The sequence below is a fragment of the Protopterus annectens genome, chromosome 1.part1, assembly GCF_019279795.1.
Source record: "Protopterus annectens isolate FY-2018-M chromosome 1.part1, PAN1.0, whole genome shotgun sequence".
NCBI lineage: Eukaryota > Metazoa > Chordata > Ceratodontiformes > Protopteridae > Protopterus > Protopterus annectens.
In genome coordinates, this window is record NC_056726.1 from 170,605,601 (window position 1) to 170,629,978 (window position 24,378).

The window sequence follows — 24,378 nt, forward strand, 5'->3', positions numbered from 1 at the left end:
TGGCTTATCTACTGCGCCCAGAGTGTTCACAAAATACCTGGCATCAGTAATCGCTCATTGCAGACTTCAGGGGATTCAAATCTATCCGTACCTGGACGACTGCCTGATACAAGCGGACAACAAAAACAAACTAACAGACGACTTACAAAGAGTCATCTACCTGCTGCAAGCCCTGGGATATACAGTCAATACAAAAAAGTCAAGGCTGATTCCATCCCAAAGAATAACCTTTCTGGGTGCAGAACTGGACACATCAAAACAAATGGCATTTCTAACTGCAGAAAAGAAAGAGCAACTTCCTCTCTATTTCTCGGCATTAACAAAGCAGAACCATCTAACTGCAAGAAAAGTGCTACAAGCTCTAGGCTTCATGGCATCCTGCATAATTCTGGTCCCTCATGCCAGGCTGCATATGAGAAAGCTACAGTGGTACCTAAAGAATTTGTGGTCCCAGCACAAGCACAGCCTAGAAACCAAAATTCCAATGATCCCATGCCTGAAGCAAGAGTTCCTATGGTGGGCTCAGGCCTGCCAATCAAACACAGGATTGCCCTTCTGCAAAAGTCAGCCAAGACAAACCATCACGACAGATGCCTCAGACCTCGGTTGGGGGGCACACATGCTGGGCAAGTGCATTCAAGGCCTATGGACTCAAGACCAGCTGCATCTGCACATAAATCTAAAAGAAATGATGGCAGTAAAATTGGCAATCCAGGCATTCAGACCTTTTCTCCAAGAAGGCCAGTTGATGATAAGGACAGACAACACCACAGTTATGTGGTACATCAACAAACAGGGAGGCACATACTCATACCCTCTATGCCGGCTGGCACTGGACCTATGGGATGTGGCTCTGAGCTACAACATTCAGTTACAGGCAATTTATGTACCAGGGAAGGAAAACATTCTAGCAGACATATTAAGCAGAACTACAACAGATGCCCACGAATGGATGCTGCATCCGGACATCTTCAAAACCATCACAAGAAAATGGGGATTACCACAAATAGACTTGTTTGCATCCCCATTCAATCACCAGTTGAAGAAATTCTGCACAAGGACTTACCACCCACTTGCTTGGAAGGTGGACTCCCTATCTTTCAGTTGGAAAAGCCTGATAGCATACGCATTCCCACCACTTCCTTTGATACACAAGTTGCTTCTGAAGATCAAAGAGGAACGTCCGAGGATCATTCTGATAGCCCCAGACTGGCCAAGACAACATTGGTATCCACTGCTCAGGAGCATGTCCCGGGAACAAATATGGACACTGCCCCTGATCCCATTACTGCTAACACAGAACAACTACAACATACTGCATCCAAACCTAAAAACCCTGCAGCTAACTGCCTGGAACATTACATAACAGCAATTAACCCAAATTTATCCCAAAGGGTTAAAGACATAATCCTGGAGGCTCGTAGACCTTCAACAAGAAAGAATTATGCAGCAAAATGGAAAAGATATCTCATCTGGAGTACTGCAAAGGGGCAAGATGTGACACTGATTAACAAAGCCAACATCCTGGAGTACTTGGCGGAGCTCTTCCATACAGGCCTGTCCTATTCTTCCATCAAGATACATGCATCAGCTATTTCAGCAGAATACAGCTTGGATCCTCCTGTCTTCTCGCATCCTCTGCTCAGACAGTTTCTGAGAGGAATTAAAAATGTAAAACCTCCCAGGAAACCTCCATTGCCAGCATGGGACTTGAACTTTGTGCTAGAAAAACTGACTCTTCCTCCTTTCGAACCAGCAGCAACAGCAGAATTACAATACTTATCCTGGAAGACTGCTTTCCTGCTGGCAATAACTTCAGCAAGAAGGGTCTCTGAACTACAGGCATTAATGGCAGTGCAACCCTTCCTGATCTTCCATCAAGATAGTGTCCATGAGAACAAATCCTACATTTATGCCTAAGGTGGTATCCAGAGTCTCTCTAAACCAGGCTATCCACCTGCCTACATTCTTCCCCAACCCACAGAACAGGGGAGAAAGGCTCTTACATACCTTGGATGTACACAGACAATTACGCTACTACCTGGACAGGACAAAAAACAATAGAAAAACTGACCAGCTTCTGGTAGCATATGCAACAGGAAAGGAAGGAAAGCCAATTTCTAAACAGACAATCTCCAAATGGATAGGAAATTGCATTAGATTTTGTTACTCCTACCATGGAAAGAAAACTCCAGAGAACATCAGGCCTCACTCCACAAGGGCTACAGCCACTACCACAGCTTTCTTACGAGGAGTGGCTACCAAGGACATTATAGAGGCTGCTACTTGGACCTCCGTGCATACATTTGCCAAGCATTATAACTTACCTCTATACTCTAGATCCCGTGCTGGTTTTGCCACTGCTGTTTTGCAAGGGATCCTAACTACACCATAATCTCTTCTCATTTCCTCCTCCCCTAGTTTAGCTATGGTATTCTACCCATTTAGAAGACTGCAGATGCATCCTTGAAGGACATAGTACAGTTTTGTACCTACCATAAATGTAGATGTCCGAGAGGAATGCATCTGCAGTCAGGATTACCCACCCTCCTTCCCCTCTGAGGTACTCCTAGGGTATTTGCCAATCTTCAGCTAGCTTGGGGGGGATCTATTATGGTGTATTTGTTTGTGTATATGTACATACATGCTTATTTTGTGTGTTTGCTCTCTGCTATTTGGAAACTTTGGCATTTATCCAAATATAGCCATCCAAGAGGGCACCTGGCATCTGGGGCAAGAAACACTGAGGAAAATGGCGTCGGCTGATGCCTTTATACCCGAATAACTGCCGCAGTAACGTCGGGTGAAGTGCGACACCAGCCGAAGCCAGACCCAGACTTTGGAATCCGGCCGACCGAAGGGCTGCCTGACGACAGGACAACCCATTTGTAAAGACTGCAGATGCATTCCTCTCGGACATCTACATTTATGGTAGGTACAAAACTGTACTTTACACAGTGTTTGCATTTGGTATGTACTCTTTTATTGATGTTTGTTAGTTTTATTGTTATAGCAGTTGTTTTTCTCTGTTGTAGTGGGCTGCTCAATTTTGGTCTGTTATAGTTTTGCAAAGAAGGGGTTTTCTGGTTTAAACAAAAATGCTGGCTGATGCCCCTTTTTATCCCATACACCAGAGTGCATCTCCACATAAGAGGGATGTTGGCCTGCAAACTGACATAGTGCAGCTCTGGATGTTGGACAGGTTAGGCAGATGTCTGCCTACAGCCCATCCCCATGTGTAATGAAGACTGCTGCATCAGTGACCTAATCAAACCTTTGCTTTTTCAGGTTTATTTTGCACAGCTTATACTTTCCGTGGGCTGTGTCGCCAGATACCTAGCATCCACATTCTTTGATAAGCGAACCTGTGCTGTGATAATACTACACTTTCCTTTAGTGACTTTGCTACAACCACAGGCAACTGTGATCAAGTGTACAGGCAACTGTAATCAAGTGTTCATCACAGCAAAAATTAGCTCTTTTTGTTAAAATGCTTTGAGTGTTATTGTTAGAGGATGAAGACTAAGGCCTAAAAAGGATGCTTAATATATTCTCTTAATTGTGCTTCACACACCTATATTTGGTCTCCTTTACCACAGAGAAACAAGGTGCTCCACTTTTAAACATATAGGTAACTGTAATTTGTTGTTGTGTTGCAGTTGTCAGAAAACATTACAGTAGTGGCAAAGCCACTTTCTGCCATATCAATAGCTTCATGCTATGCACTTTTAAGTGTTTCTCAAGTTATTTCTGAAGTTGCACCATGGAGGTCTCGAGCTTTATTGAACACTACAAACCAGACTTGGACAAATTAAGGGTATAATTTTTGGGGAATTAATCAATGGGGTGGCGAAAGCCGACACACTCCTGGCTATGCTTATAAATGCCTTCTGGCAGATAGCCTAGTACCTACCTATGAAGCATATGTTCTGGGCTCAGGCCACACTTTTTTTTTTCATTTCTATTGCATTAAATAGGACCATATTTTATCATAGTATAGATGAAATTTAAATATGTTTTGGCCCTCAGTACCAAAATAATTCATTCTTTAAAAATGATATGTCGGACAATATTGTTAGATGTGTGCTCTCAGGTAGTGCTGGGCACGGTCTGTAATGTGTGCTTAATTCATTGTTGTTCATACAGATAATGTCAAGACTGTGAAGTTCCTCCAAGAGTCAACATTGGATGCCTCAGGATATGATCTTGTGTGCATCTTTCTTTCATCAGGCCTCTTTGCCACTGTTGGAGATTTACAGATATTGATTGGGACTCTTCAACTGTTGAAAACCCTGTGAAGTGAAATACAACAGATTTGTGAGCTGTGAGCACTGTTGAGGTCATTTGCGTTAGGAGAGGACTCTATGCAATACGTACCCTCCTATCTCCAGTTTGTTTTGGCTGGGCACACTACTTGCTGCAAGTCTAGTATAACTTTATAGTTTTACAACCTCACTTAGCTTCTTTTTTTTTAGTAGAAGCAAGTCACCAGTGTTCATGGGAGCCTAAAATTAGGAACATATGGCTGGGTGTGGTTGCCTTTGTGGTGGACTGATGCCATGACTTGTGCTAATGGGGAAACTGGAAGCTGAAGCTCAAAGGAATTGTTGAGATGACTGTCTGCAAGGAGGCTGTAGTAGTTAACCACTCCAGAGGGAACAGTGTTGTTTAACTGATGGTGGTCTACACTCGCCTATGTCTTGCATCCTCAGTAGATTGTCCTGCTGTAATGTACATACCTGCCCCCATTTCCCCTGCTTTATTATTCCTTTTTCTGCTCTTTTCTACATTTTATATGTAGTTCAATTTTAAGTTTACCATTTGCATTGTATGCTTTTTAACATGCTGTTAAAGGATGTGGTTAGATTTGAATTTGCAGTGTGTTGTTTTCTAGTTTACTGCTGCAAGACCAGCAGCTTTTTACTACCACCTAGCTAAAAAAAAAAAAAAAAAACTGAATGTGACTTGGCACAGCGTGGGATTTGTTGAATGAAGATGACTGTCAATCCTAAGGGTACATCTAGAAAAATGCCCATTACTTGCTAAAAGGAGATGCACATAGTGAAAAAAACATACTGAATTAAAAGGTCTGTTCATAATTTCCTGAAAGTTGAAAACTTTTATTAAGTTTCTACATGGGCCTGGTTGCAGAAAGTTAATTTTTGATGTTTTACATTTAATTTGTGTTGGTTATTTTAAAGTGTGTCTGTAGTAAGAGTGTCAAGTTACTGTTACCAGGTTCTGCAGAAAACTAAGCTAACCCCAACTGCAATCTCTTTGTTACTACTGTTTATTAATATTTTGCTGACATTAAGCTTTTTGTCTTTGTTATGTAGTGCGGACAAGTAAAGAACGTACTGAAGCTGATCGGCAGCCAGAAAAAAGTAAATTGAAAGTGTTGTTTATTATTTATCCTTTAGATACCATTTTTTTTGGATATAAACTTCATCACAAACTGATTCTTTTGCCCCCTTTTATTATGACATTTGAATCATTGTTGTTCACATTTTACCATGTGGTTGGAACTGATAATAATTCAGTTATGATTTTTTTTATAAATTTAAATCTGTATATACCCCATGACTTGCATAGTATAATGCAAAGGTGAAGTTACAGTGAGCTGTGTAATATTTGCTGCCTCATAGCTGTGTACTCTGTAACTTTAAAAGTGTGTGTGTGTCTGTGTGATAATGCAAATATGTACCTTTTAAGTGCTGATGTGAACTATGGTGATTTGCAGAATATTTGGGTAAGTAGTAGTGCATCCTGAGTAAGCAGTAGGACTGTATATGCCACTGACATTAGGACCGCTAAACACCTGGAAATTTTTTTTTTTAGTCTGACTTCCTCCTGTCACTTCTGTGATACTGTGTGTTTCCCATCTGGACAGCTTTTCTTTGCCATGTGTACTGCTTAGACATAGGATGATTGCTTCTTTGGAGTACAGATCAATGTTTTATTATTTTGAGCATTTTTCAGTCTGTTCCCTGGTATTGTTTTACTGCAGTGTTCTTCCAGGTAGCACTGTTTGTTACTTCTCTTATGCTATTTTTCCAGGTTTCTCCCACCTTGAAATTGAAATACAGGCCCCTTTGCCTGTCCCGCTACTCCCTTCCACTGTTTGAGTGTGCCTGGGGAGTATGCTTTGCACCCAGTGATGACCACACTTTCTCTGTATCAGGAGAATGACTATCAGACGTAGTTGTGAATAACTGCTCATTTGTTGCAGAAGGTGATTGTAGCCAGAACTTCCTTCCTTCCAAGACCTCAGTGGTTCTGATGTTAAGCCCGAATATTATCATGCAAGGTTCCCCACTTCTAAGAAGGGCCCTCAAGAGACTAAAGATCAGGTTTTCCAAAGTATCATTGTTTACCTTTTCTGTGGAAGTGGACTACAGTGTCTGTGTTGCTGAACCAAGAATTTTTAGTGAAGACATTTATATTGCAGAGCTTGTCTTTCCAATGCTAGCTGAGGCCATTGCTACTCAAGATAAAGAACAGGCATCAGTGAAGATGCAGGAGGTGATTATTCTTCTAGTGCCTTCTTGCCGAGTCTCCCTGAAGAGCTGGCACCAAGTTCAGCTTCCTCTGGAGTCCCGACTCTACAGGAGTTCAGTTATAAAAAGCCGTCAAACTCTTATGTGGGAAGTGAAAGAAAGAATGCTCTCAGCACCTTTTCCCAGCATCAGATTGCTTTGTACTACCACCTAACTTAATAACTTAATATGCTTTACCCCTAGTTAGGTGAAAGATTGTGCTGTGCTGTTCAAGTGGATATTGTTCATCCCTCAGGAGTCTGTATAACACTAAGGTACAAGGCTTTTAATTTGACTTGGTAATTAATGGTACTGACACCTGAGAGTTTTTTGGTAAGGAAATGATGAGGTGTCAAGATGATTTAAGTGCTTATTGAGGTACATGTTGAAGGGTCTGTATGTTCATTGGTGGGTCTAATAATGGATGAATAAAGCTGAGTGTAACTTCTTGGAAACTTTAGGAGATACCGTGAAGTGTAAGATGTCCTTCAAGAATGCAACTGCAGTCATAACATATGGGTTGTCCTGCCTCAGGCAGCCCTCGGTTAGCCGGATTCCAAAGTCTGGGTCCGGCGTCGGCCGGTGTCGCCTCCTCTCCGACGTCAGAATGGCTGGAGTATAAAGGCATCGGCCGATGCCTTCTTCTTCAGTCTTTCTTGCCGCACGGTGCCCGAAGCAGAAGCAGTTCGCAAGTGCCGGTCGGTCAGCTCCTGTGTTTTCAGTACCGAAGTCATCTAAAAGCTAAGTACCCCATTGGGGAACATTTTTTCTTGCCTCAGCCGATGTCAGAACAAGTTGAGAAAGTTAATAATTGTTTGTCTTGTGGTAAGCAAATACCTCTTAAGGACCATTCTTATTGCCTCCCTTGCCTGGGCCCAGACCACGAAGTCTCGGCCTGTGCTGCCTGTGCTTGCTTTAATAAGCGCACTCTCAGGCGCAGGGCAGAATTTGCCGAAGACTTTTTCGGCGAATCTTTCACTTATATCATGCTGTCGGAACAACCGACAACTCAATCTACCAAAAAACGAAAGGACCGGGACCGACATCCTCGGCCCGCGCCCTCCACCGATACTCCTCCTAAACCCTCCGCGAGTGCTTCGGTCCCTTCGGAAGCGGTAATTCAACCGCTCCAGGCCGATGACACAGCGTTAACACGTCCTTCGGTCTTGGAGTCTACACCGGTGCCGGTTGTTGATTTTCCTCCAGAAACCGAAGTTCTGGATCTACCCGACACCATTCCTGTGGACAAGGTTACTCCTGCACGTGGGGCAGCTAGGCCTCCTGTATCCATGTCCATCAAGGCCTTTGCACGTGCTAAGGCCGCCAGCCAGGCCAAGGCCCATCCTAAACCTACTGCCCAGCCCCCTTCTTCTGATAAACAGATCATGTCTCTTGCTGCAGATCTTATTTCTCTTATCAGGGGGTCTCAGCCTCATCCAGACAGAGGTTCTCAGCCGCCTGCAGAGAAAAGGCCCAGAACTGAGCAGGCCGACAACCTCTCTTCAGATGAAACCTCTGGGGATACTGAGCATTCAGATACCCAAGAAGAATCCTTCCAGGCCTATGAGGACTCTGATGCTGAGGAATCAATTCCCTCTGCCTCTCCTCCAGAGGATTTTTCGTTCGGTGAAGTCCTACACTCTATGAGGGAGCATTTTAAATGGCAGGGTCAGGAATTCTCTGATTCCAGGAAAAGGCTACGTACCTTCCTCAAGCTACCCCAGCACAGACCTTTAGCTATCCCTCCAGTTATGGATGTCCTGGATGATGTTTTCTCCGACACCAGTGCTAACCCTGATTCTCTCGCTCCTGCTCCTGTCAAGCCAGACAGATATTATAGGGTCCCTGACACCCACAAACATCTCTTTAAGGCCCATTCTGTGGATCTAGAAACTATTTCACAGGGCCCCAAGGGAGTGGCTACTTCCACAGCCAAGAATCCACTGCCAGCGGATAGGGAAGCTAGGTCCCTGGAGAGATGGGGTAAAAAAGTTTATACCTCTACCACCCTGGCCATGAGGTCACTTAACTGCCTTTTTCATATGTTTCATTACCAGGATTTTTTACTGGATGATTTACAGAAAAAGCTAGCCTCTCCTGAGCCTATTGATAGAAAGGCATTGCAGGATCTAGTACATAACACTCAGCAGGTTAGCAATCATTTTCTTCAGTGTGGTTATGATGCATTGGAGGCTTCATGTAGGGCAGCTATGACTGGGGCTGTTATCGTGTGAACATGCTTGGTTAAAAGAACAGCCACTGCCAGACCATGTTAAAGTAAAGTTACTTGATGCACCTCTGGAAAAACAGAAGCTTTTTGGTGCTAATGCACAAGATGTGTTGAAGTCCATTGAGGAAAAAGCTAAATCAGTACAGACAATCAAAGATTTCCTCCAGGTTCAGCCACCCAGATTCAGCAGGAATTGGCCTTCAAAGAACTGGTCCTTTCCAGACACTGACAAGTTTCAAAGGGGGAAAAAAACAGGCATGCCCGAGGTAGAGGGCAATACCGAGGCTCCTACAGGGGCCGCCAATGGCAACCACCAAATCAAAGAAGTGGCGCAGGCAGTCCAGCTGCACCACAAGGACAACCACAATGACTTAACTTTCATACCGTCTACAAAGGCTCAAAGAGAAGCGGAAAATTATCCTTATTCTCAAAAAACTGGCATATCGTAACCAAGGACAACTGGATTCTGGATTTAATAGACAAAGGTTACAGATTCCACTTCCATACTTTACCAATAAGACAAGGCATGCCAAACCTGCCACTTCATCAAAGGGCAGAGGCACTCATTCAAGTTTCACAGCTGTTAAATATAAAAGCAATAGAAAAGGTCCCTCCACAGGAACAAGGCCAGGGATTTTATTCAAGACTGTTCCTTGTTCCAAGAAAGGAAAACAAATGGAGACCTATACTGGACTTGTCTACTCTAAATACTTATCTCATTGTGCCAAAGTTCAAAATGCTGACGTTGCAGCAACTCCTTCCCATGCTGGGCAAGGGGTCTTGGCTGGTCACTCTGGACCTCAGGGAGGCATACCTGCATGTCCCAATCAGACAAAGCTGCAGAAGATACCTCAGATTTCTTGCAGGGACAGAGCATTATCAATTCTCAGCATTGTGCCAAAGTTCAAAATGCTGACGTTGCAGCAACTCCTTCCTATGCTGGGCAAGAGGTCTTGGCTGGTCACTCTGGACCTCAGGGAGGCATACCTGCATGTCCCAATCAGACAAAGCTGCAGAAGATACCACAGATTTCTTGCAGGGACAGAGCATTATCAATTCTCAGCATTGCCGTTTGGCTTATCTACTGCGCCCAGAGTGTTTACGAAATGCCTGGCATCAGTAGTGGCACATTGCAGACTCTGGGGGATTCAAATATACCCCTACCTGGACGACTGCCTCATACAAGCAGACAACAAACAAATCTTGATAGCAAACTTTGGACTATGTCATTCAATTACTACAGGCCTTGGGATACACAGTCAACATTCAGAAATCAAGACTTCTGCCATCCCAACAGATTATTTTCCTAGGAGCCAACTGGACACAAAAACACAAATGGCTTATCTCACAGAGGAAAAACAACAGCAGTTACCAGAGTACTTCAAAGGCCTAGCAAAGCTCTCCCAGCTGACTGCAAGGAAAATCCTGCAGGCCCTGGGGTTCATGGCATTTTGCATTCTTCTGATACCTTTGGCAAGACTTCATATGAGAAAGCTACAATGGTACTTAAAAAGCTTATGGTCCCAACACAGCCAAAGCCTAGAGGATGTAATCCCACTCATTCCATGTCTGCAAAGAGAATTTTTGTGGTGGGCTCAAACAAGTCAGTTAAACAAAGGCATGTCTTTCAAGCAAACCTGAAGCAGGTCAAATGATTACAACAGACGCCTCAGACCATGGATGGGGGGGCGCACATGGAGGGCAGATGCATTCAAGGTCAGTGGACACCAAAGGAAAGGCATCTGCACATAAACCAAAAAGAGATGTTGGCAGTGATACATGCGATCGAGACTTTCGAAAAATCACTTCAACAAGGACATTTGCTAATAAGGAAAGACAACACCACTGTTATGTGGTATATAATCAAGCAGGGAGGCGCTCATTCTTATCCCCTCTGCAGACTAACAATGATTCTCTGGGAAAAATCCCTAAGTCTGAAGATACATTTGCAATCCCAGATGTTCTTCATCTCACATTGCTGCAGTCCTTACACTTGGGTAGTCCGCTGTCCTCGGTCGGCCCGACTATCAAAGTATAAGGCTGACGTCGGTCAAGGCGCATTTGACTGACATCAGGACGTCAGGGTACAAATGCGCATGACCGACGTCATATCCTCAGTCTTTTTTGCCGCATGGTCCGATGCAGAAGCAGCTTTGCAAGTGCCGGTTGGCGTTCTGAAATTTTTCGATTCGGGAGTTCCAGACCGACTCAAAGTTAAAGTACCCGTTAGAATATTTTAGTTTTTCTTGCCTCAGTGGTTTACGGATGTCAGAAAAAGTAAATAATTGTATTTCTTGGGAAACAGATACCACATAGAGATTATCATACTTTGTGTATTCCTTGTTTAGGCCTGAGCACGGCGTTGTTGGGTGCCGCTTGTGCTAGATTCAATAAGCACTATAAAGAGAAGGTTAGATTGTGCCAGGTTAGTCTTCGAAGCGGTGCAATTATAAAATGCCGTCGGATGCTCGACGGCTTCCTCAAGAAGCGCAAGGACAAAGCAGTTAAGCCTAGGCTAGAAGAACCGTCCGTACGGACGGTTCTTTAGAGGTGTCGGTGGAGCCGGTGGTTCCACCGAGGTTTCTTTGGGTTCCCAGGGAGAGACTTTGTTGTTGCAGGATGTGGCCTCTCAGGAGGCAGGTCAGGCTGAAGGGGCTTCTCAGGCTACTATACTACCCTCTCTTCCTAAGGTGGTTAGGCCTTCTCCTTCTGTTTCCAAGGCTTCTCCTAGAGGCAGGCCAGGTTTAGCTTCAGTTGGTGTCACCCCTAGTTCTTCTGGAACTGTGCCCAAGAAGCATATGCTTAAAATGGCAGAAGATTTGATTACTTTGATTAGGGGTTCCTTGCCCCCTCCTGATAAGAGGCCTAGGGTGGAGCCTGAGTTAGGGAGTTTTGAGCAGGCTTCGGATGTTTCAGAGTCTTCGGCTGAAGACTTGCAGGAGTATTCTCCTTATTCTGATTCTGAGGTGGATGATTCTACTCCTTCTGCTTCTCCTCCTGAGGATTTTTCATTTTCAGAAACTCTACAACCTTTTGAGCCTGCAGCCACTGCTGAGTTAAAGTTTTTATCATGGAAGACTGCTTTTTTGTTGGCTATTACCTCTGCAAGAAGGGTTTCTGAGTTGCAGGCCCTTATGGCGGTTGAGCCTTTCTTAATTTTCCATAAGGATAGGGTATCTTTACGTACTAATCCTTCCTTTATGCCTAAAGTGGTTTCTAGTGTGGCTTTAAACCAAACTATTCATTTGCCTACTTTTTATGCAAATCCCCAAAATAAAGGGGAAAAGATTTTGCACACTTTAGATGTACACAGGCAGTTGCGATATTATTTGGACAGAACTAAGGGGTTCAGGCAGTCTCAGCAGTTATTTGTTTCTTTGCTTTGAGTTCTCAGGGCAAGCCTGTGTCAAAACAAACTATTTCTAAGTGGATTGGGTTTTGCATTGCTTTCTGTTATTCCCATCATGGCAAGGAAATTCCAGCTGGGATTAGGCCTCATTCCACTAGGGCTACTGCCACTTGACAGCTTTTTGAGGGGGTGGCAACTAAGGATATTTTGGAGGCAGCTACTTGGAGTTCAGTGCATACTTTCTCTAGGCATTATCACCTTCCACTTTACTCTAAATCCAGGGCTGGTTTTGCCACTGCTGTTTTGCAGGGCATTTTGGCAGCTCCTGCTTCCTTATAGTTTAGCCATCCTCCTGACCTCTGCTTTGGGATTCTACCCAAGTGTAAGGACTGCAGCAATGTGAGATGAAGAACATAGTACAGTTTTGTACCTACCATAAATGTAGATGTTCAAGATCCACATTGCTGCAGTCCAACTCCCTCCTTCCCTCTGGAGGTTGTGTGGGTTGGGTTGTTAATAGGGTGTATATTGTATATATTGTACATATTATTAGTGCCAGGATGGTTGGTTGTTGGTTTGCTGTCTTTTGGTTTTGACCTTTATTTCTAGGGTCTTCTGACATCTGGGGCAAGAAAAGACTGAGGATATGACGTCGGTCATGCGCATTTGTACCCTGACGTCCTGATGTCAGTCAAATGCGCCTTGACCGACGTCAGCCTTATACTTTGATAGTCGGGCCGACCGAGGACAGCGGACTACCCAAGTGTAAGGACTGCAGCAATGTGGATCTTCGAACATCTACATTTATGGTAGGTACAAAACTGTACTTTTGTGCCAGGCAAGGACAATGTACTGGCGGACAAGCTGAGCAGAAATTTCTTGGATCCACACAAATGGATGCTGCATTCTCACATTTTCTCATAAATAACAAGGACATGGGGAAGACCGGACATAGATCTCTTTGCTTCTCACATGCATCATCACCTGGAAAAGTTCTGTACAAGGACCCACCATCCTCTAGCCTGGAAAACGGATGCTCTCTCCTTCAGCTAGAATTCCCTAACAATTTATGCATTCCCTCCTCTACCACTGCTGACCAAGGTGTTACTGAAGATCAAAGCAGAACAAACAACAGGCATTTTGATAGCTCCAGACTGGCCAAGGCAGCACTGGTACCCATTGGTGCTGAGCATAACTCGGACCAAACCGTGGGCTCTGCCCCTATGGCCTCTGCTTCTAACACAGCACAATTACAGGACTGCTCATCAAAACCTGAAAACATTGCATCTGACAGCCTGGAGGTTACCATAACTCCTTCCGATATCTCTCTTTCCAAAAAAGTTCAAGAGATCTTACTGGAAGCACGCAGACCTTCCACCAGAAAAACCTACTCAGCCAAGTGGAAGAGATTCATCATCTGGAATGCTAACGGGTCAGGATACAACAGTATTGAGTATACCTCCGATATTGGAATACTTGGCAGAAATGTTTCATACGGGTCTCTCATATTCTTCCATAAAGATTCATGCCTCAGCAATCTCAGCAAAATACATTTGTGATCCACCTGTGTTTTCACATCCTTTGCGAAGACAGTTCCTAAGAGGGATAAAGAATATCAAACCTCCCAGGAAACCACCAGAACCTGCATGGGACCTCAATTTTGTCTTGGAAAAATTAACTCTTCCTCCCTTTGAACCAGCAGCAACTTCAGAAATACAATTTCTCTCATGGAAAACGTTTTTCCTATTGGCAATCACATCAGCAAGAAGAATCTCGGAGATACAAGCACTCATGGCAGTACCTCCTTTTCTCATTTTTCATCAGGACAGAGTCTCTCTAAGAACCAATCCTTCATTCTTGCCAAAAGTAATTTCCAGGGTGTCTCTAAATCAAGCCATTCACCTGCCTACTTTCTTCCCCAATCCTCAAAACAGGGGGGAAGCACTGCTGCATACTTTGGACATACACAGGCAACTACGCTACTACTTGGACAGAACTAAGGCCACCAGAAAGTCTGACCAACTGCTTGTAGCCTATGCTGCTGGAGTACAAGGAAAAGCAATCTCCAAGCAAACAATTTCCAAATGGATTGGACACTGCATCAGATTCTGCTATTCTTTTCATGGAAAAGGTGTGCCAGCCAATATTAGGCCACACACCACGAGAGCTATAGCCACATCCACAGCTTTCCTAAGAGGAGTGGCTACAAAGGACATTCTAGAGGCTGCTACATGGAGCTCCATGCATACATTTACCAAGCACTACAACCTGCCTTTATACTCCAGATCCCGAGCAGGCTTTGCTTCGGCAGTCCTGCAGGGCATTTTAGCTACACCATCACTTTCTTAGTACCAACCACCCCCAGCTTGGCTATGGTATTCAACCCATATGTTATGACTGCAGTTGTGCATTCTTGAAGGACATAGTACAGTTTTGTACCTACCATAAATGTAGATGTCCGATAGATATGCAACTGCAGTCGGATTTTCCCACCCTCCTACCCCTCTGCAACCTTCTTTATGGGTCCACTACCCCTATTCCTATTAGCTGGGGGTATCTCCTATGGTGTATCTGTTTATTACTGTTGTGCATGTCTGGAATTTTTTATCCATTCACCAAATTTAGCCTTCCTAGGAGGGCACCTGGCATCTGGGGCAAGAAACACTGAAGAAGATGGCGTCGGCCGATGCCTTTATACTCCAGCCATCCTGACGTTGGAGAGGAGGCGACACCGGCCGACGCCGGACCCAGACTTTGGAATCCGGCTGACCGAGGGCTGCCTGAGGCAGGACAACCCATATGTTATGACTGCAGTTGCATATCTATCGGACATCTACATTTATGGTAGGTACAAAACTGTACTTTGTACAATGTAGAAGGATTTTATAAGCACTTACACGAGTGCACGGATCGTGCTATCCCAAACAGAACCAAGACACTATCCTCCAAAAACAGGAAGCCAATCTGGTGGTACTCTGCCATAAACAAACTCTACAACAGAAGGAAGAAACTGTTGCAGAAGGGAGTAAAATCCCATGAGTGGAGGAGTTCCCTGGTCAGCCTCAGTAAGAAGCTGAGATCCCTTATAAGATCCTCCAAAGCTAGCTTTGAAAAGAACATTGCCACTGATTCTAGGGACACCCACAAAGCATTCTATAGCTATGTCAAAAATCTCAATGGCAACACCCAGATCTGCTCTGAGTTACAGCACAACGGCATGAAAATTACAGAACCAACTGATATTGCCAACATCCTGGCAGATAGGTTCAGTGCTAACTTTAACCCTCTAAAGGGCCCATATCTGTACAGGAAGAATGCAGACTCCCTGTAATCACAACTACACAGATAAAAGCTGTACTCAAGCCAAAAACACAGCATCCATGGGACCAAACAACATCCCAAGCTTCGGTTTACACGAACTGGCTCCCCACCTAAGCACCATGTTCAATCATAGCCTCACGTCAGGCTATGTGCACACTGAATGGCACACAGCAACAGTTATTCCACTCCACAAAGGGGGAGCCACCACTGATCCCAGGAACTATCACACTATTAGCCTGACGAGCCTTGTCTGTAAGGCCATGGAACGTATCATCATGGAACTCATAAACAAAGACATCGTTAACCTCCAAACTCTGGACCCCACCAGGTTCAGGTTTGTGAAAGGCAGATCATTCCTCCTGAACCTGATCGACGTCTTTGAGGCAGTCACCAAAGCCATAGACGAGGGTAAGGTGGTTCACACAGCCTGTCCTGACCTTGCCAAGGCTTTTGACACCATCCCCTATTCTGGAATTATAGCTAAGCTCACTAACCTAGGTATAAATCACTACATCACAAGATGGGTTGCCAACTGGCTCACTGACAGAACCCACACTAAAAGTTGCAGACTCCAAATCTGACTTTCAAACCAGTGACAAGTGGAGTACACAGAGTTCAGTCCTGGGACCTCTTCTGTTTGGTATCTACTTCTCTGAAATACAGGCTAACACAGAAGGCCTTTGGCTAATGACGTTCGCAGATGAGTCGAGTCCACAAATGATGTGGACAATCCTACAGAAGGGCCTCACTGAGACAGATGCCTGGTGTCAGAACCATGGCCTCAAGCTCCATGCCAAAAACTGCATTGTCATCACCTTTGGTAAAAACTCTGTACCCATGAACTACCTCATAGTCTACTTAACGCAGAATGTGTGATAAGAGACCTTGGCACCCAGGTGGTCAGTAGTCTCTCCTTTGATAATCATATCGCCACAGTAGTCAGGAAATCCTTCTACGTGGCACACTTCATCAAAAAAAGGTTCTCATCCAGGAAACAAGAGGTTATTGTTCCCCTCTATTCAACACTCATTAGACCCAAGTACAACACCCCTTTTAGAATGTACCTCACAGGACATCTGCAGCAGCTGGAAAGGCCACAAAAGTACCTCACAAAGAGGATTACTGGTCTCAAACAGATGCCCTACACTGACAGTCTCAAAAAACTCCAGCTTTACTCCATAGCATATCAGCTACTCTGAGGAGATCTTTGCCTAACATATAAAGCTATGTCAAACCCAGAGCTGTTGAGCAAGCTGCACCTGAAGAATTCCCAGTCCCTCTGAGCTACACGCTCTAGGGACCTAAACCTTGTCACCATAATAAACAGAACATGCTGGAGGGATAGATTCCTGTCCCAGAGACTTCCCATACTCTGGAACAAGCTACCCATCTATGTCAAGCAAAGTCCCTCATTAACACTCTTCAAGAAATATCTTGATGAGTGGATGGGAAATGGGAAAAACACCCAGGGGATCACTTCTCTGTCTCTGCTTGACAGTGGCACAGGAAAATAACTTTCTTGGGTGGCGTAAGCCAGGGAACTTTGTTGGCTAGGATTACTTAGGCCCTTGGGTTGGTAGCCTAGTACCTACCTATGAACCATCACAGAGAATTACGGAGGTCTAAAGAGAATCTGTTATCAACATACACACCCAAGTCCCTAATGACAGTGTCAAATTTGTGGACTTTTTGTCTATATTGTAAGCAGTAATGATGCTAGAATAAGTAAAGGAAACTGTACTGTGTTTGTTGGTGTTGATGGTAAGCCTGTTATTTGCATACCAAGTATTTCTTTGGTCCATCCGATGACAGAGAATCTGAGGATTAGAATGGTTAGATGTAATTTATCAATATCAGCTTTTATGTCACAGAAATATGTACCTCAGAAGAGGCTGCCCAGAACAGAGCCCTGTAGAAGACCAACTCCATTGTCTCAGGGGCCAGTACCCTATGCCAGACTGTTACCATCCACTGGCATTGTTACCCACACTTCTACTGACACTGACCTTGCTCATTACAGCTTGCATTCCTCCCCTGATAGCTCAGACAGCCCAGCTTCAGGTCATGTCTAAAATGAAGTTGGCAGGAAGGATAGCTGTGCAGATGGTACTGGTGCACTCCATTTACTCTGGTTACCAAACCTTTTCAGATCCTGTATCAAAGCAGGCGTAGAGCTTACTGCCAGCAGAATGACCAGTAACAGCAGGACAGACCATTCTGCAGGCCACTCACCAAAGTCTTCAGTAGCATTCTGTGGTTTCCCTAGTCACTAAAAAGCTTTTGTTGTCTGAATCAGAACCAACACCAAAGAGACCACATAAAGCATTCTCCAAATTCAGGCATCTAGATTCACCGACCAGAGTGATCCATGGGATGATCTCCTAGGGCCACAATATTTGTAGTGTTTCTCTGCTTAATGCAAGACAGAGGTGGGAGGCTCATAGACCCCAATCTGTCAACACGGAGAGAGCTGCAGGAAGCATATTCACTCCCCATACCTCTTGGGTAGTCCTGCACCTGATTGACATCCTGAAGGGTGCCAGCAGTTTTAGCCTGGGACATCCCAGTCATAACTTATGTGCCCGAAAAAGAGTGAAACTAGAAATGTCTAGTTCCTGGCATTGTAGCATTCATGTTATAGACAGTATTTTCAATATTCAGATGAGTAATTCAGTTTTACTATATTAAGAAGCTAATTGACATTCTGATCATGGGTAGGGCCACCACAGCAACCGCTGCATTTCTTTAATGAGGTAGATCCCCAGGCTGTCTTGGAGGTAGCCACTAAGCTCTCTGCACACGTTTTTTAAGCATTATGAACTGGACATGCTGTCCAGGGGCAGGATGGGGTTTTCCACTGCTGTTCAGCATGGCTTACTGCAGCATGCCCCAGGAAAGTAACCAAGCTCCCGTCATGTTGGACAGACTTTGGGAATATTTGCAAAGGTTATGACTGCGACACTGATCCATACTAAGGTCTTAATATAGTTGTAAGTAACTTATTGTGATTGTAGATGTTTGAGTTGGATCACTGCTGATGTAGAGTTTTCCTCTCTCCATCCCGTCTTCTAGATTGGTACCAGTTCACCTCTCCCTTACACTCACACTTGCTCTACTTGTTTATCCTAGTCATTGTAACTGTGGGAAACTAGGATTCTCATGTAGATGATACTGGGGACTATAGGTTGTAAGTGTCTTGGCAAAGCCAAGCTACTACCTTAGCCCAGCATGCCATATACCTCCCTGTATTAAGTACTGGCTTTGCAGTGGCCACAACTGCCTCTGTCCTACCACGATGAGTGGATTAGCATCGGCTGCTTATTTCCACATTAGCTTTTCTAGCTCTGTTGTGAGGTAGTTAATTTTGGGACATCTTTGTTACAGTCGGGGCTTTATTTCTATGTGCCACAGAGCTCCATAGAATGGCCTGGATTTTTATATAAATGTATAAAGGTAATAAAGTAGACTGTCAAGGTTCAGTTTTTCTAGGACACTGGAACCTTGAATGTACCTTTCAGTTTTTCCGAGTCTTGTAGATACTGTTGTATTGGTGGATTGCCGCAAATCATTCTGTCTGGGAATCCATTACAATTTGTTCTCAGAAATTTATACTAACAATAGATACTTCTTCCTTGGGATGGCGAGGGCTTGTAAAACAAGCATAATTTGGCGTAGAAGTCTGAGCACTTTATTAAAGTAACAAAAATAATGCATACTGTTTATCAAATGTTATAATCTAACAAGATGCACAACTATTTAAATAGTCAAACAAGGCAGAGACATTTTAAAGTTATTAACTGTATTGGGTGTCTGCATGAAAACTGTGACCAGATTAAATGATTCAAAACTTCTTTGTTTTAGCAAAGTTTTTTAAAAGGATAATTGGTATTCAGTCCCTGTTGCAGAATAGCTGTGGAGCATGTGATCTGGTTGCATTCCGTAACCAGGACAGTATTATTTGTTACTGTCATTACTTGGAAAGTTTGATTCAGTGACTTTAAATGTATTTGTATTAAAACAATGTTTCCACAATGCGTTATTCTCATTATGTATTTGTCTGTCAGATGTATGTTCACTGATCCAGTCTGATCACAGCAGGCATGTCTTGCTGTTTTGATTGTTGTGGTGACATTGGCTTGGTGTTTTTTTCCAATCCGCGGTGGTGGTGCTGCGGTAGCGTTGCCACCTCCCAAGACGCTGTCCGGTTCGATTCTCAGCTAGAGCGTCTTCTGCGTGGAGATATGCGTGAATGGGTGTACCTTCATTGAAGGTTGTGCGTCAGGGCTGGTAACTGTGTACGTAAAAAATCAGCTACCAATCATTAGCGGACCGGAGTTCTGCCGTGGCGACCCCTAACCGGGAAAAGCCGAAAGACACAACAACAAGAGGCAACATCCCAGAGTAGTGTTGATACCATCAAGACCACATGTCACAGGGACTTCGATCCAGTCAGGAATCAAAACTTCATATCAGTGGACTAGAAGTGTGAGCAGCTTCTTTCCCTCCTTCTTGATCATGTTTGTGGCACAAAAGCAAGCAAAGAGAAGTTTCTTCCTGCCTCTCTGCAAAAAGGCTACAAAAGTCAAGGAGTGGGCCTTCAAAACAAGGTTTCCTGCTATGCAGTCTACACTTCACAGGATTACAGATGTTTGGTGGACAGACTTGATAAGTCATCAGGAGTGATCTCTAAGATATTTAATGGCAAGAATGTTGTTGTGTCTTTCAGCTTTTCCCGGTTAGGGATCTCCACAGCGGAACTCCGGTCTGCTAATGATTGGCAGTAGAATTTTATGTGCCGAGTTGCCAGCCCTGACACACAACCTTCAACGAAGGTACGCCCATTCACGCATATCTCCGCACAGAAAATGCTTTAGCTGAGAATCGAACAGGACAACGTCTTACTGTGAGGCGACAACGCTACCGCAGCACCACCACCGCAGAATGATACTCAGAAATATTTAGTCATGCCATTTGCAATGTTTGTCCTCCCATCAGGTGCTAGAATTATTTCTTTGTGGTTCAAACTTTAGTGGCAAGACCGCAGATAAAATGAGATGGACTTTAACCCATCAGTCTCCTTTTCTCTTCTTGTGTGCTTAAAAAAAAGTTTATACTTAAAACCAGAATCGAGTACAGAGATAACTGGTTGCTTCTACCCTGTCCAGACTGATTTAGTTTCTCCTTTTTGCTTTGATTCCCTTGTGTCAAGTGATCTGATGTTGTCAGTCTTCATTAATTTAAATGCTGCAACAGTACAGTAATCAGTCACAAGCATAAATGCAGCCGCACCAATGGTCAAAAAGTACAATCAGTAAATGATTTTTTAATATATCTAGTAGTAGTAATGAACAGCTCTGCAGTATTATAATAGATATTGGCAGTAGCAAATAACAGTATCAAAGCAAGGGGCAATATACAGTAAGTAAAATAAAAGTGAACAATAACCTAATGAGGCGCACAGCTGGCTATGAAAGATCAAATGTGAAGGGGCCCACTTTCAGCACATGAAACTGGAATTTATTTACTAACTGCCATTAGTGGCAATATCTTCCATGGCAAAAATTTAAATTCTGTCAATGCATTAAACTCCAGAAGAAGAATGAGCTCAATCTGCATAATGTAAACACATGAAGGTTAAACTGAAATCCTAAATGAAAACCAAAAAAGAAAATTTCTGCACAGAAAAGCCTTATAAATTTTACAAGTAACTAAAACGGTTAAAAGGATATTAACAGATGAAAACCTATGTGAAGCTTCACAAAGCCCCAAAAAGTAAATGAATAGGGACATTGTATGGAAAAGGGATTGTGCTCCTGGCAGAAGTCTAACATACAAATCTTTTTCATCTTGCCTATAGGGCCAGAACAGCACTGAGAAGAGGAAATGATAAAAATCAACCTGTGGAAGGAATTTTCAAACCTAGTCACTGAAGTAACTGATGCAGCCAGACTATAAGCTTGCCACTGTGGAGAACTGGTTGGGTTCTTACAAAATAGCAGGTCACATATTCTTAGCTAAAAAGATCAGTGACCTTAAAAAATAATGAGTAGGGACTGTTAGCCCATCCCCCATACTCTTAACTCCTCAGTGGAGATCTATGTTAAGTCTTTCAAAACATAGTACCTACCTATGAACCGGTCGGCTCTGGGGCCTATACAAGCCTAGCCAAAAAAGTTCCCTGGCTTTCGCCACCCAAGAAAGTTATTTATGTGCACCCCTGTCTAGCAGAGCCACGGAAGTGATCCCAGAGGTGAATTTCCCATCCAATTGTCTTGATTTTTCTTTGAGGGCTAATGAGGAGCTTTGCTTGACATGAATGGGTAGTCTGTTCCAGAGCATGGAATGTCTCTGGGACAGGAATCTATCCCTCCAGCATGTTCTGTTTATTGTGGTGGCAAGGTTTAGGTCCCTGGAGTGTGCGGCTCTGAGGGATTGGGGTTTCTTTAAGTATAGCATGTCCAACAGATCTGAGTTTGACATGACTTTGTATGTTAGGCAGAGGTCACCTCTGAGTAAGTGATAAGCGACAGAGTAGAGTTGGAGGTTTTTGAGATGATCTGCATATGGCATCTGTTTGAGGCCAGTAATCCTCTTAGTGAGGTATTTCTGTGGCTTTTCTAGTTGTAGATGTCTTGTGAGGTACATGCCAAATGGGACATTGTACTCTATAATGGGTCTGATGAGGGATGAGTAGAGAGGAACAATGACCTCTTTTTTTTCTGGAAGTGAACCCCTTTGTGATGAGGTGTGCCACGTAGAGGGATTTCCTGACTACTGTGGCGATGTGATTATCAAAGGAGAGATTACTGTCCACCTGTGTCCCAAGGTCTCTTATCACACTTTTTTGGTGTTTAGTAGGCTACCGTCTGTGTGGATTTCCTTAATGAATATGGACACACCTCCTCCTTTAGTGTTTTGGTCCAGGTTAGGTGGCCAAAAGGTGTGGTATGACTCATATAAAAAAAAAATACGAGTAGCAGGCTCCAATAAGGCAAACCAAAGTAAAGTTTTCACGTCAATTCATGGACACTGTTTTTCCCAAAAGGGATGACAGTGCACTTCTTGGCATTGTGCTTGAGGCCATGACTTTGACACCAAGCATTAGTCTTAGTGAAGCCTCTTTGTAGACTGTCCACATCATTAAGCGATTCTATTATGGCACCTAGTTTGCTGTTATCTGTGAGCTTTGTTAGCCAAAGACTTGCTGTATTAGCCTGGACTTCTGAGAAGTAGATGCCAAACAGGAGAGGACCCAGGACTGAGCCCTGTGGTACTCCACTTGTCACTGGTCTGAAGTTGGATTTGGAGTCTGTTACTTTCACTGTGTGGGTTCTGTCAGTTGGCCAACCATCTTGTGACATAGGGATTTATTCCCAGTCTAGTGAGTTTATCTATAATGCCAGAGTGGGGAAGGTGTTGAAAACCTTGGCGAGGTCAGGATAGGCTGTGTGCACCACCTTACCCTTGTCCACAGCTCTGGTGACTGCTTCAAAGAAGTCAGTCAGGTTTAGGAGACATGACCTACTTTTACAAACCCCAAACTGAGTGGAGTCCAAAGTTTGGAGGTTATCTATGTCCTTGTTTATAAGCTCCAAGATGATACGTTCCATAGCCTTGCAGACCAGGCTCGTCAGGCTAATGGGGCACTAGTTCCCGGGGTACGTGGTGGTGTCCCCTTTGTGGAGTGGGATAACCGTCGTCATGTGCCATTCAGTAGGCACAAAGCCTGAAGTGAGGCTATGATTGAACATGGTGCTTAGGTGGACTGCCATTTCGTTCTGTAGTTCATGCAGAACGCAGCCTGGGATGTTGTTAGGTCCCATGGATGCTGTGTTCTTGACTTTGGAGAGTTGGTATTTACTTGTGCAGCCATGATTAGAGGGGCTTTGCATTCTTCCAGTATAGTGATGGGCCCTTTGGAGGGTTGAAGTTTGCACTGAATCTATCTGTCAGGATGTTGGCAATATCAGTTGGTTCTGTGTTTCTAGTGCCATTGTGCTGTAGCTCAGAGCAGGTCTGAGTGTCGCCTTTGAGATTCATAACATAACTGTAGAATGCTTTGTGGTTGTCTTTAGAATCAGTGATAGTTTTATTTTCGTAACTAGCTTTGGAGAATTTTATGAGGGATCTCGGCTTCTTACTGAGGCTGACTAGGGAGTTCCTGCAACCAGGGGATTTTACTCTTTTTTTGCAACAGCTTCTTCCTTCTGTTGTAGAGTTTGTTTATGGCAGGGGACCAGATTGACTTCCTTTTTTTTTGGAGGATAGCGTCTTGCTTCTGTTGGGGATGGTACGATCCATGCACTCATGTGCTTGTACAGTGCATTTGTATAGAATTCAGCAGTCGTACCTGTATTTTCCATCTGTATGGGTGTTGTGAAGCTTGGCACTTCTGTTTTAAGAAGCATGAAGCTGGCTTTGGAAAATTTTTTATGGTGGTTCCCTTAGTGGGTGGTGGGGGGCGGGATATTAATGTCTAGGATGATTAGCTTGTGGTCTGGTCTGACCAGCGAGGGGACTCTGGCATGGAACATCAGTTGCCCATATTGGTAATGACCAGGTCCAGGATATTGCTGCCCCTGGTGGGGGGGTATGGACAAACTGATCCAGGGCATTGGATTTTATGAATTCCGGAACGCATTGAGCAAATGAGTTAGTACATGAGTAGTTTTCCCAGTTGATGGTGGGGTAGTTGAAATCTCCCATTATTAGGGTATTGGGCTGTACCTTAATATTACCCAATATATCAATAATTGTGGAGTGGGCATCCTGGGGCATGGCGGGGGATCTGTAACAAGCTACAACCTGGATTGCAGTCTTGCCCAGTGTTAATTGCAGTTGGATAATTTCAGATGCATTATATTGAGCAGCTAGCCTGGAGGTGTGGATATCCTTAATGAATATGGACACACCTCCTCCTTTAGTGTTTTGGTCCAGGTTAG

General features: G+C 44.0%; 1 protein-coding gene across 5 annotated transcripts in view; it reads left to right on the forward strand.

Moving 5' to 3' along the window:
- LOC122804204 (activating transcription factor 7 interacting protein) overlaps positions 1-24,378 on the forward strand; it is a 758,747-nt gene that overhangs the window by 292,488 nt on the left and 441,881 nt on the right. For all 5 annotated transcript variants that reach the window (XM_044073945.1, XM_044073934.1, XM_044073906.1 and 2 more), the window contains one exon: positions 5,337-5,384. In XM_044073945.1, coding sequence (XP_043929880.1) covers positions 5,337-5,384 — 48 coding nt within the window. The remainder of the gene's footprint in view (positions 1-5,336; positions 5,385-24,378) is intronic.